At 43.1% G+C, this 15,963-nt stretch overlaps 2 protein-coding genes across 5 annotated transcripts in view; both read left to right on the top strand.

Moving 5' to 3' along the window:
- Fggy (FGGY carbohydrate kinase domain containing) overlaps positions 1 to 15,963 on the top strand; it is a 363,677-nt gene that overhangs the window by 109,998 nt on the left and 237,716 nt on the right. The window lies entirely within an intron of this gene.
- On the top strand, positions 8,352 to 8,836 carry LOC126497909 (39S ribosomal protein L27, mitochondrial-like). Its single transcript, XM_050136147.1, has one exon. It carries the CDS (start codon positions 8,374 to 8,376, stop codon positions 8,812 to 8,814), a length of 441 nt encoding a protein of 146 aa, XP_049992104.1. The 5' UTR covers positions 8,352 to 8,373; the 3' UTR covers positions 8,815 to 8,836.

Raw genomic sequence — 15,963 nt, 5'->3', positions numbered from 1 at the left:
AGAGAGAGAGAGAGAGAGAGAGAGAGAGAGAGAGAGAAAGAGAGAGAGAGAGAGAGAGTAGGTGGAATCAGGGAGATGGCATATAGCTGCTAAAGGAGGCCATGTAGGCTGCCAAAGGAGAAGGACATGCTGGAACCTTACTGGTAGGCCATGGCCTCATGGCAATACACAGATTGCTAGAAATGGGTTAATTTAAGATGCAAGAGTTAGTTAATAAGAAGCCTGAGCTAATAGGCCAAACAAGGTTGTAATTATTATATTTTCTGTGTGATTATTTGGGTCTGGGTGGCCGGGAACAAAAGAGCAGTCTCCATCTACAACTGATAGTCTCAGAGAAGCTCTGTAGGGTGCAGGAGACATTATGTCTCCTGTTTAATAACTGAGGACAGTAAGACAAAGAGGTTGAGCAGCTCCCAGTGAAGAATCTATTTGCTGGCTCAATAAAATGCAATATGCTCCACTGAGTGATGAAAGGATGCCTAGGAGCCCCTTTCATCTGTTCCTGTGCCAACCTCGCCTTGGTGTCACCTTCATCCGACCGTCTGCATAACCAACCCCGCTAGACACTCACCAGCCTTCCTGCTGTTCCTACTGTAACATCCCAAAGTCAATACGGTTTTGAGCCCCCTTGGCACCATCTCCTTCATTAGCCTAGCCACATCCTGGGCTTTCTATTCAGCTTGTGCTCAGACAAGATTTGTGCCACCCCTAGGTCTTGGTAATTACTTTCATTTTTGGCTGTGATGCATGCTCTTACTCCTTCCCTCCACCTCAGTGTCTGTGACATCTATTCTTGTTACTGCCTACCCAAAGGTGCCTGCAGGCTCTCCCACTCACTGGACTCTTTCCTTCCATATAGGTAAGCAGAGGACACAGATGGAATTTGATCACAGCATCTTGGTATCTGGCCCCTTTAGTACCTCCATCCCTCCTCCTACTGTCTTGCTTACATTCTCCCTGCTATGTTCCTGACACACAGTCTTCAGCATCGCTCGGGTACCACGTATTCCTGCAGTTCCAGCTGAACTGTGTGTGCACCCTCCGGTCTCATGCTTGTATCTATTGCATGCTTCAAGTTTCCACTTGTGTTTTCCTCCTGAGATTTTTTTCCTTCAGTCCCTGCGCTAGACTAACCCAACCATGCCCTGTGCTGCATTTGTTACACTGGCCACACTATGACTGTTTTCTGGCACTTCCGCCTGTGTCTTGGGTCAGCTGCATGCTCATGTTGTCTGGGTCTGCAGACCCAGGGCTGTGAGGTGGAATTTGTCAAGGGAGTAAGAAGACTGGATAAACAGGTGAGCGAGTGACTGGGCAAGAGTTCCTGTATTTATTTTCTACTATATCCCTTCTCTAGAAACCTCTCCCAGGACAGCTTGTCTAGGCCTAGACTGTCGGTTGCTCTTTGTAGCTCTTACTCTGTGCCTATAAAGTGAACAAATTCGAGTGACAGAGCCACAACCTAGGATGAGGAAGCATTTTGACTTACACTCTTTATATATATGTGTGTGTGTGTGTGTGTGTGTGTAGATAGATAGATAGATAGATAGATAGATTGATTGATGACTAAATAAATAGGACTAAATTCAGCCCTTCAGTGGTGATCATTGTTGATGCCTGTTTAAGTCCGCCATCCTTAGAGAGAGGTCAGCAGAAATCTAACAGGTCCAGCATTTTCTTTTCTTTTCTTTTTTTTTTTGTAGACAATGAAAGTTTTTAATACTGTGAATGTTTGAACTGGCAAGAACATACATGAACAGTGAAACCAGGTTCTCACACAAAGAAACCTGACTGGAAATCTTCTCTCTTCTTATATAATATATATCCGAGTTGTTATAGAAAAAAAAAACTTACCTAAAATTCAATTCCTTTAGCTGCTTGTATGGTGTGTGCACTTCATTATTCTAGTTACAACCTTGAAATCCACAGCAATGCTAACCAACAAAATCAGGTCATTCAAAGTCTAAACTAAGCATTATCACAAATATGCCAAAACCATAATATTTTATGAATACTTTGAAGTCTCTTTAGGCTTAGACATTGGAAAGACAAATGGAAATACATTAAAATTCTTAGATAATACAAAGATCATTTTTTAAAGAATAGAAATAGAATGAAAATTTGCTGTTCCTACTTAATTGGTAACTGTAATATTTCATTGTTTGCTACAAGAATGTTTATACATATACATGCATCAAGTTGTTCCTTATTTGCCTGGTTTTATTCTGGTGTTTCCTATTGCTTAAAACTAGTAGAGAATAACAAAATGTGCATAATATATTACTAAGCCTAAACGTCCAGCGTTTTCAAGTGTGCCTGAGTTGCCCCTGCTCCGCTCACAGGCCTTCTTTCAGATCCACCCCTAAAGAAAGCTGAGCTGACTGTCAGCTGCTGCCGTCTGTCTCTGGAGAACAAAGCGGGATGTCATTCCTGAGGTCTTGCACTCCTCATCCTTATGCCTAGACTCGCTAAGCCCTTCAAGGCTGCCTTTCCTAATCGTGTGCCCTTTCCGCGGCTCTTGCAAAAAGAACAGGCGGAAGTGTTTCGCTGTTCTTGTGTATTCATTTGTGCTATGGTTGAAGGTATCTGCCATGCTCATACCTAGTTCTCCCTGGAGATTCAAGTAGATGGGAGAAATGTGTGCCAGAGAAACCGCTTTCTCTCTGATGACTCCCTATCCACCCCAGGGCTAAGCGGTCTTTGAAGCTGGAGTCTACCAGGTACATGACTAACACTACTTCCTACCAACAGTGCTCAGTCACAGTGAGATGCAAATGCAGACTTTTATTGAACAGATGTGGGTGTTTATTTAACAAGGGAATTTAACCACTGGCCCTCTTCTTCCTTTGTTTTTTTCCTAATAAAAGTATTTAAGGACTGATGATTACACTCGGTGGTACACACCTCTGCTATTCCAGATGTGAGGACCTGGGTTTATGACTTAAGCTCCTTCCATTCCTCCCTCCCTCTCTCCATTTTCTGTGCTGCTGGAGAACGCGGGCCCTGCACACGTTGGATGAGCACTCCACCAATGAGCTACTCCACCAGGAACTTCGCTGATTTCCAATTCCACCAACACCCCTGCGCCATAGTCTGTGCACACTGTGCTGAGTTGTGTGTCTTAAAGTGGGTCTGGCATAGAAATCGATGTTCCTAACGTTAGGGAACAATTTGGGCTACATAACTCTTACTGAGTTACTTAGTTTATCAAATTATTTCCTAACCTACATTGTCGCGATGTCACAATCAGCTGTGACCAAGTGCTCACTGTGATGCTTAATGTGTGGATTTCTGGAGAGTTCGCTAGTAACCAGGCTTGTGGGTTCACACGAATGTTTAAACGTGGCCAGTTAAAAGGAAGAGCTGTGACTACTACTAATAACAGTGGCTGTTTGGGGGAGGATTTATTCGGGGCAAGTGATCCTTTGTGATAGTCTTTTTATTCCTGACAATGCGGTGTTAGGTTCAGGGTCATTGTCTCCACTCTAAATGCAAGAGTGGAGATGCTGGGGATTCCTATGCCCAGTCAGATAGCACATGACCAGGCTGAAGCTGCAGGACCACCCTTTTTATACACCCAAGAATGTTCCATACATAATGCAGCAAGTGCTAGTTTTAAGGTTTAGGCATATCAGAAGCAGTTTTTATTTTATTTTATTATTCATTTTTTATACATGAGTATTCTATTTATATCATTTCCACCCCTCGCCATCTAATTTTTCCTCTCTTCTCCCAGCTCTTTCTCAAATTCACGAATTTATTTGATTATTATTGTTAAACACACATATACAAGTATACATGTGTATGCAGGTAAATAACCATATATGAATAAATGTGTTCATTTAGTTTTACTCATATGCACGTGTTTAGGGCTGACCACTTAAGATTGTATCACCCATCAGCCAGCTTGTCCTGGGAGAAAAGTGATTCTCCCTCTCTCAGCAGACATTGATTTCATCTAGGGGTGTGACCTGTGAGATTACCCTGTCTACATTGGCATGCTGGCTGGAAATTTCATTATGGAAGTCTTGTTTAGGCAACCATATTATTGAGATTTCATGGGCGCTTCCCTGCCATGTCTAGAAGACACTATTTTTCAGCAGCTGTTGTGGTCCTCTGGCTCATACAGCCTTTCAGCTCTCTCTTTCAAGATTTTCCCAGGACCTTAGGTGCAAGAATTGGGTTGTAGATGTACCCCCTGGGGGTTGTAGACATACCCCCTGGGGGTTGTAGACGTACCCCCTGGGGTTGGGCATTCCACTCTCACTTGCTGTCTGCATGTTGGCCAGTTGCTAATCTCTCTTACAGTTTCCAGCTGTTGCAAAAATAAGTGTCTTTAGTGAGGGATGAGAACAATGCTTATCTGTGGGTATTAGAGTATTGGAGATTGTTTAGAAATTGCATCTGTTTAGGAAAATGGCAGCAGTGGTTCTCCTGGAGGATTTGGGACCTCTCTAGCCACAGGTGGTTAGCTAGGTCACAGTACCAGCCATGAATTGTCTCCTATTCAAAGGGACGTAAGTCCAATTAGACAGCTGCTCGTTACCCACTAGAAATGAGTGTCCCTATTGCACACTGGGAATATCTTACCTGGCTGGACATTGTTGTGATTCAAAGACTTTCCTGCTATGGAGGGGTATTGAATGCTTCTCTCCTGCTGCAGCTTGTATAACACCTTGCGAGCCTGTGAGGGTCCCCAGAGAGGAGGCTTCTATGTCAGTTCCAGCTGCATTCCTTCAGAATTCCAAGGAGAGTGACAATAGCTTGCATTATTTGGGGAATTTTTTGGTCTTTCCTACCAACAACTCAGAGGGAGGCTTTTCATGCTTGGCACTAGGAGTCTTGTTAGATAGTCTATGGCTTTTGGAGGAAACGTTACCAACACCTCATGCGGCACACCTACGTTTAACTGTGTGTGTGCGTGTGATTGCGTGTGCATTTGGAAAGTAAGTTGATAAAATAATACACCTCTCTATGACTCTTTGAAACCCGTTTAGTGTTATTTATCTTTCTTCCTCTCTGTTACCCTTCCTGGTTAAAGCCCCCTACTTCCCCCTTTTCCCTTTCATAGCACCTCTGTGCAGAAATAGCCACTTTTAAGGTCTAGATAGGCACACCACAATATTTTTTTAAAGTAATCAGCATTAGTAGTTTTTTTTTTTTTTTTTTGCTTCTGGTTTAGAAAGGTTTTCAGTGTCCGATACTTATAGTGGCATCATTTGTAAATATTCTCTCAAAGCTACACTTCATCCTTATATCTCCTTTTCCCTAGGCAAAAACAAAACAAAAACAAAAAAAATTCTCTTGTGGGATGCATTATAGTTGTGTGTCTTACTTAGGGTTTAACTGCTGTGCTAAAAAAAAAAAGGCTGCAGCAACTCTTATAAAGGAAAACGTTTAACTGGGGCTGACTCACAGTTCAGAGGTTTAGTCCATTATTGTCATGATGGGAAGCCTCACAGCATGCAGGTAGACATGGTGCTGGAGAAGGAGCTGAGCTGAGAGTTCTACTTCTGGAATAGCAGGCAGCAGAAAGAAAGCTGAAACACATTTCCTCCAATAAAGCTACACTTCCGCCAGCAAAGCCACACCCCCTAATAGTGCCACTCCCTATGGGAATATGAGGGCCATTTTTATTCAAACTACCATAATTTGTTTAGTATCTCTCAGTTAATTGCTTAAAGTATAACTTTTAATATTAGGAATTCTGTTTTATTAATTATACCTTAATGCACTAACACTCTACTTGAGTGAGATGATCATTGGACATGAATTTTGCCACAGGGATAATTATCTTTTGCTTCACATATAGAGATTCACGTGTTGAGTCAGTTTTATGATCCTAAACAGCATTCAAGTACTCCCGTGTCCTCCATACAGATAGGGTTGCTCATATTAAATGAGGCCGTTCTCTGTTCAAGCATGATGCAGACAGTCCTTCATCTGTGTCTCTGTTTATAAAGTTTATAATGCTGATTTACTTAGGAATTTTCTTGCTCCAGACTGCTCAGAGCTCCTGAGAGCCCAACTGGCTTGGTCCTTCTTCTCTCCATGACGATCTGGGCTTCACGATGTTGCGTATTGCATCTCACTTCTGCCGTAGTGATGCTGGGTTTGTCTTCTCTCCTGTGGACTGAGGCTAGACCTGACCTCTGTGCACTGGACACGCTTTGAAGCGTTTGCACTTCATAGGCATGCAGTAGATTTGGCAACTTAGGTTGTCCAGTGGATTTCAAAGGAAATGTGCATTTTTACTTAAAGGCCATAGATTAGGTGCTGTCTATGAATTGGAAAATCTCAGAAATATTTTCTTTAAATTTGTTCTTTGGTTGAATTTGAAGAGATTAGTAGTAGGTGGAATGAGCTATGGAATCTTTGAACTAAGATAATGCATAACTAATCAAAACACTATAAATCATTTGTGTTATCCAGTCCCCTCCCTTCAAGTTGGGTATTTCTCCAGCCACATTGAAATGATAGGTTCTCCTTTCATTAGAGACTCACATAGGAGGTCAACAAGATGGCCCAGCCGGTAAAGAAGCAGGGTACCAAGGTTGGTGCCCTGAGTTTGATCTCTGGGATTCATACGGTAGATGAGAATTGGAAAGAGAGAACCCACTTCTACAAGGTATTCTCTGACCGTCATATCACAAGGCTGTATTACAGGCACACACATGCATCCACCTACACACACACACACACACACACACACAGCAATGAGAAGACTTTCCCAGAGGTACTGCCATCTCACCTTGTGCAAACTTATTTTTCTCTAGTCCTCTCAGCAGCTCCCCCCAGAACTACTCTGCTTTACTATAATTTATGCTCAGTGGTTTCATAAAAATGAAAAAAAAAGATGCTTTCAACTAAAAAGCTTTCGCTTCCTAAAGTTGGTTATTCCATTGTTATTCCACATCCTTCTCTTCCCCAGACACAATTCTCCCATGTTCCTCATATTCCTTTTTGTTCTGATTTCTGAGCCATTGAACAGTTTTCTCTCAAATTACTGACCTTTGCCTAAAATAACATTTAGGCAGAGACTGCTTGTTCGGTTCCCGGCTGCCCAGGCCCGAAATAATTGCACAGAAACTATATTAATTATAATATTGTTTTGCCAATAACTTAAGCATATTTCTAGCTAGCTCTTACATTTTAATTAATTCATTTCTATTATTTTATATTTTACCATGAGGCCCGTGGTTTACCAGTAAGATTCCCCAGCGGGTCTCCTTTGGCAGCTATATGGCGTCTCTCTGACTTTGCCTTCTTTCTCCCAGCATTCAGTTTAGTTTTCATGCCCTGCCATAGGACAAAGCAGATTCTTTATTAACCAATGATAATAAAGCATTCACAGCATACAGAGGGGATGATTAGTACATTACCATTGATTTCAGATGTACAGGAGATACAGTTCTCATACATTCACAGTCAGTCTAACAGGCTTGTGGGGCACTGGAATTCCATGACCCCACGTGATAGGTGGAGGCATCTGTTAAACCTGCCATCAATCATTCACCTCTCAGTTTCTCCAGTTGCTTAATTTATGAGATGTGACTTGTTTGTTGTAAACTGCTTTTCAAGGTTCAAGAGAAACAAAAATGTTGTGCAAGGGAAATTGAGTGAAATTTTAGCTTGTGTATTTTCTCTTCAGATCTGGCTTATAAATAAGCCTTAAGAGTAGTCTGAATTATAAAAACACATGGTAATCCTAGGGGAAATTGTAAGAGGAGTGTGGCACACAGCAAGTTCACTCTTACCTTTTCACATGCCTTTTCACTTAAGAGGCTTCACAAGCTCCTTCATATGGGTTATTAGAAAGACATAGAGCAGGCAGCCTCTTCTGCAGTTAAGAGTATTTTTTTTTCTAACACTTGAGCATAAAGCAGAAACCTCTGATTCTTCTTTGTTGGTGGTTTTGTTTGTTTTTAAAGTGAATCATCGAAGAAGACAGCATGCACTAATTAATAGGAGTTTAATTGTGAGCCCCAGTTCAACAGGTAGAGCAAACTGTCATTGCAGGATTAAAGTAGCCATTATATATGGGGCAGGAGTTAAAGAAGACTTCAGGGAGAGCTAGGAATTCCATGAACATTTAACATCTGTTTGCCAGCCCCGGAGGAATCCCAGCATGCTGAATACAGCACCTGTGCTTCAGGGGTGTAGTATAGAGTAGGGGAAAGAGTGACCCTTTAGTAGGAAGGGCTAATGACAGGAGGTGGTGATAGCACACGGGGGTGGGCCAGTCAATCCTGGGTCAAATTCCAAAGGATTTGACTCCCAAAGGTGATAGGATTTATCAAGATTAATACTTTGGGTATTTGTTATGCAATGGGGTATCAAGATTAAGAATTTGTGTCTGGGGAAGCAGCAAGCATGGCGTCGGCAGTGCTTGCCCTGAGGACGAGGGCAGAAGCCCTTTTCAGCCCCAAGACAGCTGCAGCTCTTGCAGTCAGATATGCATCCAAGAAGACAGGTGGCAGCTCCAAGAACTTGGGCGGGAAATCGCGAGGCAAACACTGTGGCATCAAGAAAATAGAAGGTCACTATGTTCATGCTGGGAACATCCTTGGCACTCAGCGGCAGTTTCGATGGCACCCAGGCGCCCATGTGGGACTCGGAAGGAACAAGTGCCTCTATGCCCTGGAGGAGGGGATAGTCTGCTACACCAAAGACGTCTACGTGCCCAATCCCAACAACTCGGAAGCTGTGGATCTGGTCACCAGTCTGCCCAAGGGGGCTGTGCTCTACAAGACTTTTTTCCACGTGGTTCCTGCCAAACCTGAGGGGACCTTCAAACTGGTAGCCATGCTTTGAAGTCCCTTTGAGACCACTGGATGGGGACTAGAGCCAGGTCACAGGGCCAGATTGAGGACATGGTCCCCAGAGAAGAAGCCGTGGATGGTGACTGCTGGAGACCCTTTGGTAGCGCTGACGTGAGCATCAATAAAGCTCGCTGGAGCCCTGAAAAAAAAAAAAAGAATTTGTGTCTGGTTAATTTTGGCTGGTGTTATTTATTTGTGAGTGTCTAAATTAAATAAAGTTTAAAAAATATTTTTAAAGATTTATCAAGATTGTAAGAAGGTGCAGGCATTTCTGGTATGTATGTATAACCAGGTCCGTGAGGTAGTGATTTGAAAGAGTGATACACATTTGTTTAAGCCAGAGAATAGGCAAGCTGTTTCTGGCTCAGTGCTGATATTGGGCATGTGTGCCAGTACCATATTTTTTTTATTTTCATTTTTCTATGAAGTTTCTTAATTGATGTGCCTAGAACTTACAGCCAATCAGTGTTCTAGCTTCTCAGCTCCTTTCAAGCTTTGTATATATCCATGTTAAAAATCTCCTTATGTTGATTAGTATCAGCTTTGTTTTGTGTCTTTTTATGTTGCTCAGAGTGGCATGGGACTCACTATCCTCCTGCCTCAGCCACCAGAGGACTGAGATTATGGACTTGCACCAGCACGCATGATCTTGCATTACTTTCTGTGTTTCATTTCGTGTCTTCTTCCCTACATGTTCTTCTGAACTATTCAAAGGGTGAGCTTTATTTCTATAGTGCCTTGTTCCATGCAAACCAGAGTATGTTTGGGAGTTAATGACTCCTGGGAGTCAATAGAACATTCTGGTGGTTTTACCAGGAAGTGGGCAAGGGGAGTAGAATATGCACCCAACATTGATTTCCAAGTTGAAAATGTGAACTAAAAGCTCGGTTTTCAGTTCAACGTTGTCTTGGGTTGAAGGAAGCTGAGTTGGGTGGTTCATGCCATTTTGTTTCATTCGGATTCTAGGTATCAGATGGAAAGCATCTCATTTCTCTCTAGTAGCCTTAGTCATGTATTCAACCAAATACTATAATTTTAATTTAAAAATTTCATTCCTTATTATTTTCATTCTCAGAGGTAACTAGGTGGTGATGATGATTTTGATACCGATAAAAAGCAGCGAGAACAAAATCGGTACTTTATGTTGGACCTGTGAGCTATGAATTTCTACAGCACTGGTATTGTAATGCATTTGCAAAATAAGTGCTTCACTTAACTCGCTTCACTTATTGGGGGAGGGGCAGAGGCTGCCTCAGGGATGACAGCATCACCATATCTGAACCAGACCCTGCCCTCTGCCTATGGTGAGTAGCACCTTTCTGTGTTGGCAAGGGCCAGTTATTCCATCTCCCATCTAGAGCCAAGAGCAAGAACTGAATAATATCCTCTCACTTTGTCCTCTGGTGCACACAGCTCTTGCCTCACTCTTCAGCAAAGCATCTTTAATGTCTGTTGGCTCTTCAGTGGTCCCACATGAATGTCCTACGTTCTCCCTGTGAAATCCTCACCAGCTGTGCTGTTTGTCTCTTCCTAGGGTCCTTTGCATAGTTGTTAAGGACTTGAACGTGAAAGCTGAGTGAGTTCAAGTGCAAACCCTCTCATATTAGCAGACCTTGAGTGTTCTCATTCCCTGACTGATTGCTCAGTCCCAAGGTCAGGGAAGTAATAGCAGCTTCTCCCACTCAAGTGGCATGGTCCCAGAATTGGCTGTGTTTTGGGCATTAGTAGGAAGTGTGACTGGACCTTTCTTCTGAATAACTAGCATAACTTTTCCCAGTTTCTGGACCTTGATACCTAAAGGATGTTGCAAACTTAGCCTTAAGGTCATTTTTATATCTCTTTCCCTTTCTTCTACATTTTGGGTTCTTTTTAAAAACTGTTTAATTATTTCCTTCATTTCTTAAAGACAAGACATTGTACTGGCTGTGAAAACTTCAAATGAGTCACAAACTGGGATGTAAAACTATACTTACAATTCATCAGCTCTTTTTCTTTGTTTTTACTTCCTTGCCTTGCTTTTTAATCTGACTTTGCCCTTTGTGTTAGAGAGATGCTGATCTGTGATAAAAACTTTCAGATCTGAGAGCTTAGTAAGTAGAGAGTTCCTGCGATGCTAGAGCAGCTGGCACTTTAACACAAGGGCTCTGGCATCGCCATGGTGATCTCTATGTTTCTTGTGGCCATCATGATAGCCACCTCTGAGAAAAGATTTATTTTTTTTGTTCTTGAGTTTATTTATAAAGAGGAGTCTCAGTTCAGATGATGTTTGTTGCAACATCTTTTCAGAAATTAAAAGTTGTCTAATAGTCAATAGAATTAAACTTACTGAGCCACATGGAAAGGGGCATTTAAACCTTCCCCTTCTAAGCCTCTGCCAGGAATCTTACTACACCATCATAAATGTCCTTTTATAATGTCTTCCTTTTTCTTGCTTTGTTTTAGAATGGCTTAGCTGTTTCCTCGGGCATTTCATACAGACATGTGAATTATAGATATGTTTACAGTATCTCAGTCCTTCTCAAGGAGAAAGTTTGGGGTACCATTAGAACTGAATAATAATGAGAGATGGAGATTTATTATTGACACCCCTCCCATTTACTGCTGTTGATGTACACCAGATTATCCCATAACAGAATAGGCCAGTGGATTGACATTGGAGCTCGTATGGGTAAGTTCTCTTTGGGAGGCAGACTGAAGAGGATTGTGTGCCCTCAGTTTCAGGGGCTGACACTAGGACATACATAGTGATGGTTGTGAATGGGCCTTAGTGGCAATAACCAGCACGTAGGTAGACCTTGTAGATGAAGCAGCGAATAGGAGCTGAAGACAAGGAATTGGAGGGATAAATCTTCAGATTGTCACTGGCAGCAGCTTCTGATTCAAGGAGACAGCATAGGCATCAGTTATTGAGGTGTGACCGTCAATTCCTATCACAGAGAAGTGAGAACAAAGATAGGGTAAACCCAGGAGATCAGAGTCAGGTGCTCTGAGGAGTCTGCTGTCATGGAACACAGCCACAGGCCGTCACTCATGGACCTGCTTCTTATTGAAGAAGTCTAAGGCAGAGCTTATCGTCCCGTGTCCTTTGATGCTGTTGTCTCTGCACACACCTATGCATTTCTCTCGTTGTACTTATCCTGTACAGTAGTTGTTAGCTTTGTGTTTGCGTCACTCATGGACTTCTTTCTTCTCCTGGTCTCTCAGAGCTCCACAAAGGAGTTGGGGGTGAATGTTGATTGTCAGTTTGACAAGACCTAGGATTACCCATAAGACAACATCTAAGAACCCCAGGGATGATTGTCTAGATTGGGTTAGCCTCTGGCCACACCTGTGAAGGACTGTATTGATTAGGTTCACTGAGGTGAGAAGGCCTACCCTAAAGATGTGTGGAACCATTCTCGGCTCTTGCTTCCTAGATTACATGAAAAGGACAAAGCTAAAGGCCAGCATCCATAGGTCCCTGCTGCCTCGAACTCCCGTCACCAGGACTTCACAACTATCTTGTCCTTTACCCTTGAACTGGGAGCTAAAACACGCTCTCTCCCTTAGTTTGCTTTTGTCAAAGTATTCTATCACAGAGACAGGAAATACACAAAGACAGAGGCAGGCGGATTTCCTGTTTGGTATATAAAACTGCCTGAAAGGTATTTCTAGGTATTTACTGTAGCTGGGGGAGAAAGGGAGGATGAAAGGAAGCCAGAGTCTTTCTTCTCTTTTCTATAGGGTGAAGTGCCCAGTTGGGAGGCTTTGCACCATGAGCTGTGGGTTGTGCAGCGTTGTGATGTCTTGCTTCCAGCTTTTGCACATTCAGCTCTTTCATTTGAGTCACCCCCTCCCCACAACCTCCCTGATGTTCTCCTTCCACACACACTTCTCTTTATCCTGCTGGCACAACATTCCTTTAAGCATCTTTTTAAAGAGATGTATTTTATTATATTCATACGAGTGTTTTGCTTGTCTGTAGGTAAGTATATTGTGTGCATGCATGGTATGCATGGAGGCGAGAATAGGGTCCTGGATCCCCTGGATCTGGAGTTATGAATGGCTGTGAGCTGCCATATCCGTGCTGGGAGCCAAACTTGGGTCCTCTGGAAGAGCAGTGAGTGCTCTTAACTAAAAACTCTGCAGCCATCTTTAGGCCTTTTAATGCCAGGCTACATACCGTGAACCCTGGATGTCTTTGAAGCCATTTGCCTCTCCATGATTGTAGTTCAATGTTTATTCTTAATTCTTAATATGTTGGCTTTATTAAAAACTCCGAAAATAAATATTTATTTCCACTTTTATTTTTTTAAACAAAGTTGGGGTTTAATAAAGATGGTTGATTATGAGCTTGAGCATGAGGAGTTGGGAGACGCAGAGACGCTCAGAAGAAAGTAAGCCATACCTAAGAGCGCAGCAGAGTCCCAGAGAGTAAGAAGTACTGAAGAGTGGGAGATCCAGTTAACCCTCCAGGGAGCGTTAACTCCAGGGAGTTGTTGTCCTTGGCAACAACTTCCTGAATTTTGCTTTCTGTTAGAGAACCTCCAGGGAACCCAACACAGCTCATTCTTTGCTCTGTGTAGCTATTCAGTTTTGATTTCATATTTTTTTTTTTATTAAGAAGAAAAGAGGGCTGGGTGTTAGCTCACGGATAGAACAGTTGACTGGGGCATTGAAGGCCCAGGGCTCAATGTCCAGTATGCATGACTGTTTACATTTGCATATGCATACAGACAGAAGATGATGTAGAGAAGGCAAACAAAGGAAAAACAGGCCCAACCTAAAATTTACTGTTCTCTTTTACATGTCTTGTTTTGCCTTTGCAGTGTCTTACAAATACTTTTGCCTGGATGGACCTGAATGAATGCGCATTTAATGAGAGGAAACGTGATTACGTGTGTGTGTGTGTGTGTGTGTGTGTGTGTGTGTGTGTGTGTGAGAGAGAGAGAGAGAGAGAGAGAGAGAGAGAGAGAGAGAGAGATATTGGGTACATATATGCATGGCTTGCATGTGGATCAGAGAACAACCTATAGAAATTGCTTCCCTCCTTCTCCCTGTGGCTTCCATGAGTGGAAATGAGAGCCATCAGTCCTGGCCGCAAGCACCTTTACCTGTTGATCCATTTCTCTGACCTCAACAGTAGACTAAGATCAGAACACGGTTTCAGCATTTGCCCTACCCCTTCCTGATGGATTGAAGTGATTTGCTCCACTTTTCTGAGCCTCTTTGTCCTTTTCTGTCAAGTGAGGCTATGGTACCGTCTTCTCAAGGTCATTCTGGGGTTTAGTAAGCTACAGTGCCTTACACACAGGAATTCTGCCCTCTTTGCCTGTCCATTTCTTTTCATATTACCCCTAATTAATATCATTGAAAATTTTTTGAGGCAAATCCAAATCCACAAACCCATGGATTTCACTCAGATTTTGAAATATTTTGTTAACAGCTTTTGATCTTTTGTTCTTGACAGTGAGATGTCTTTCTCTGAGAGCATGGGAAAACTCCCTCAGCTTATTTATTCGGGTCTTTTCATGTTGTCATGCCCACATTTGAGCTGTTACCAGCAAGTCTAACTGAAAAGGCAACTTAATATTGCCCTGCACTTGTATTATTATGGTCTGTCGGGAGCCTGTCAGCAAGTGTTGATGAAGTGCAGAGCCCGCCGGTTACAAGCCTGAGTTCTGACAGCTCCCTAACAGAAGGAGCTGCAGTCGGTGCAGTGGTATTTCTTCAGAAACCTCTCTTGTCCCTTTGCTGATGTGATTAGTGGTCCAGCCTGAGTCACCGCTGTTCCGTCTCTCCCTGAGCGATGTCTTCTGTGCTGGCAATGCAGTCTTTTGTGTGCCTTGAAGAAAACAGAGCCATCGCAGGCCCGTGGAGTAGCAAAGGCTGCAGCCAGGAATATCTTGGTAATTTACCCCCATCCTTAAACTCTAATTATTCTGTTTTTCACTGCCTTGCTCAGTTGAGACTCTCCAGGTTCGACATTCCCCAAGCAGAGAACAAAAGGTTTCCCTTGAGAGTGGGGCCTGGCAATGTCAGTGCCCTGAGCTGTGCATACATTATGCAACTGGCTTCCTTTTCAGTCTTGCCGGAGAAATTCCGGAGAATGACCAGGCCCCTGGAGCTGGTCTGCCTAATTCTTCTGAGGTTGCCTTGCTCTGGGGGAATCAGGAGAGCAAGAAGTTCCCCTTCTTTTTGCTGAGGCTGCTTCAAGTTCTACAAGAACTAAAAATGTGTCTAGTCTTCGTGTCTGCTTCTACCTGTCTAGGAAAACATAATGGCCGATGATTGCAACAGGTGCCTGCCCTTCCGCCCCCCCACTTCTAGTCCTTCATTTTAATCCTCCAAGTAGCGTGATCTGGCTGGGGTATCCTTTCTGATTTCCCGATTATCCTTACTTTCATAAGGCTGGCTACCTACTGCACTAAGAAGGCTCCTTTCAAACTTTACTTTTAAAAAGCATCAGATTTTTATTAATTCTTTGAGAAGCTCATAGAATGTTTCGATCATATTCATCCAACCCCTCTACCTAGTTCCTCCCAGCTCTACCTCCACCTCCCTGCCTCCTGACTTTGTTTCCTTAGTGCCTTTCATGTGTTGCCCACATATTCCCAGGCGTGGGACCGTCCGCTGCAGTGTAGAGGCCACACCCTTTAAGAAAATGGACTCTCCCAGCCCCCCAGAAATCATCACTGTCTGCAGCTCTTCAGTTAAGGGGCCTGGCTGATGAGCCCTTCACCCTCTATGCTAGAAATTTGACTGGTTTGATCTTCTACAGACGACACAGGTGACGTGAATGCGTGACCGCAGTGGTCCTGTTATGCCCAGAATATACTTTTCACCATAGTCTTCTCTGGCCTCTGCCCCACCCCCCTGTCTGTGTTGTCCCCTGTGTCGACAAATGCTCCACTGACTTTCTCTCCACTTTGACCAGTTGTGAGTTTCTGCCCTGTCCACCATCTACCGTACAAAGAAACTTCCCTGATGAGGGTAGAGAGATAGAGATTTAGAGGGATGTTTCATAGTCTGTCCATAGCAGAATAAAAAGTGATAGGTTCGACCCAGGGCCTGCGAGCTCCTCAGCCATGATTAATCTTTCTTTTTGTTGTTGCTGTTTAGTGAGTGTGTGTGTGTGTGTGTGTGTGTGTGTGTGTGTTTG

The sequence above is a fragment of the Alexandromys fortis genome, unplaced genomic scaffold, assembly GCF_014885135.2.
Source record: "Alexandromys fortis isolate MF-2015 unplaced genomic scaffold, M_Fortis_MF-2015_v1.1 scaffold_13, whole genome shotgun sequence".
Taxonomy (NCBI): Eukaryota; Metazoa; Chordata; class Mammalia; order Rodentia; family Cricetidae; genus Alexandromys; species Alexandromys fortis.
The sequence above is the reverse complement of the archived record's forward strand: the minus strand, read 5'-3'. Positions and strand labels throughout refer to the sequence as shown.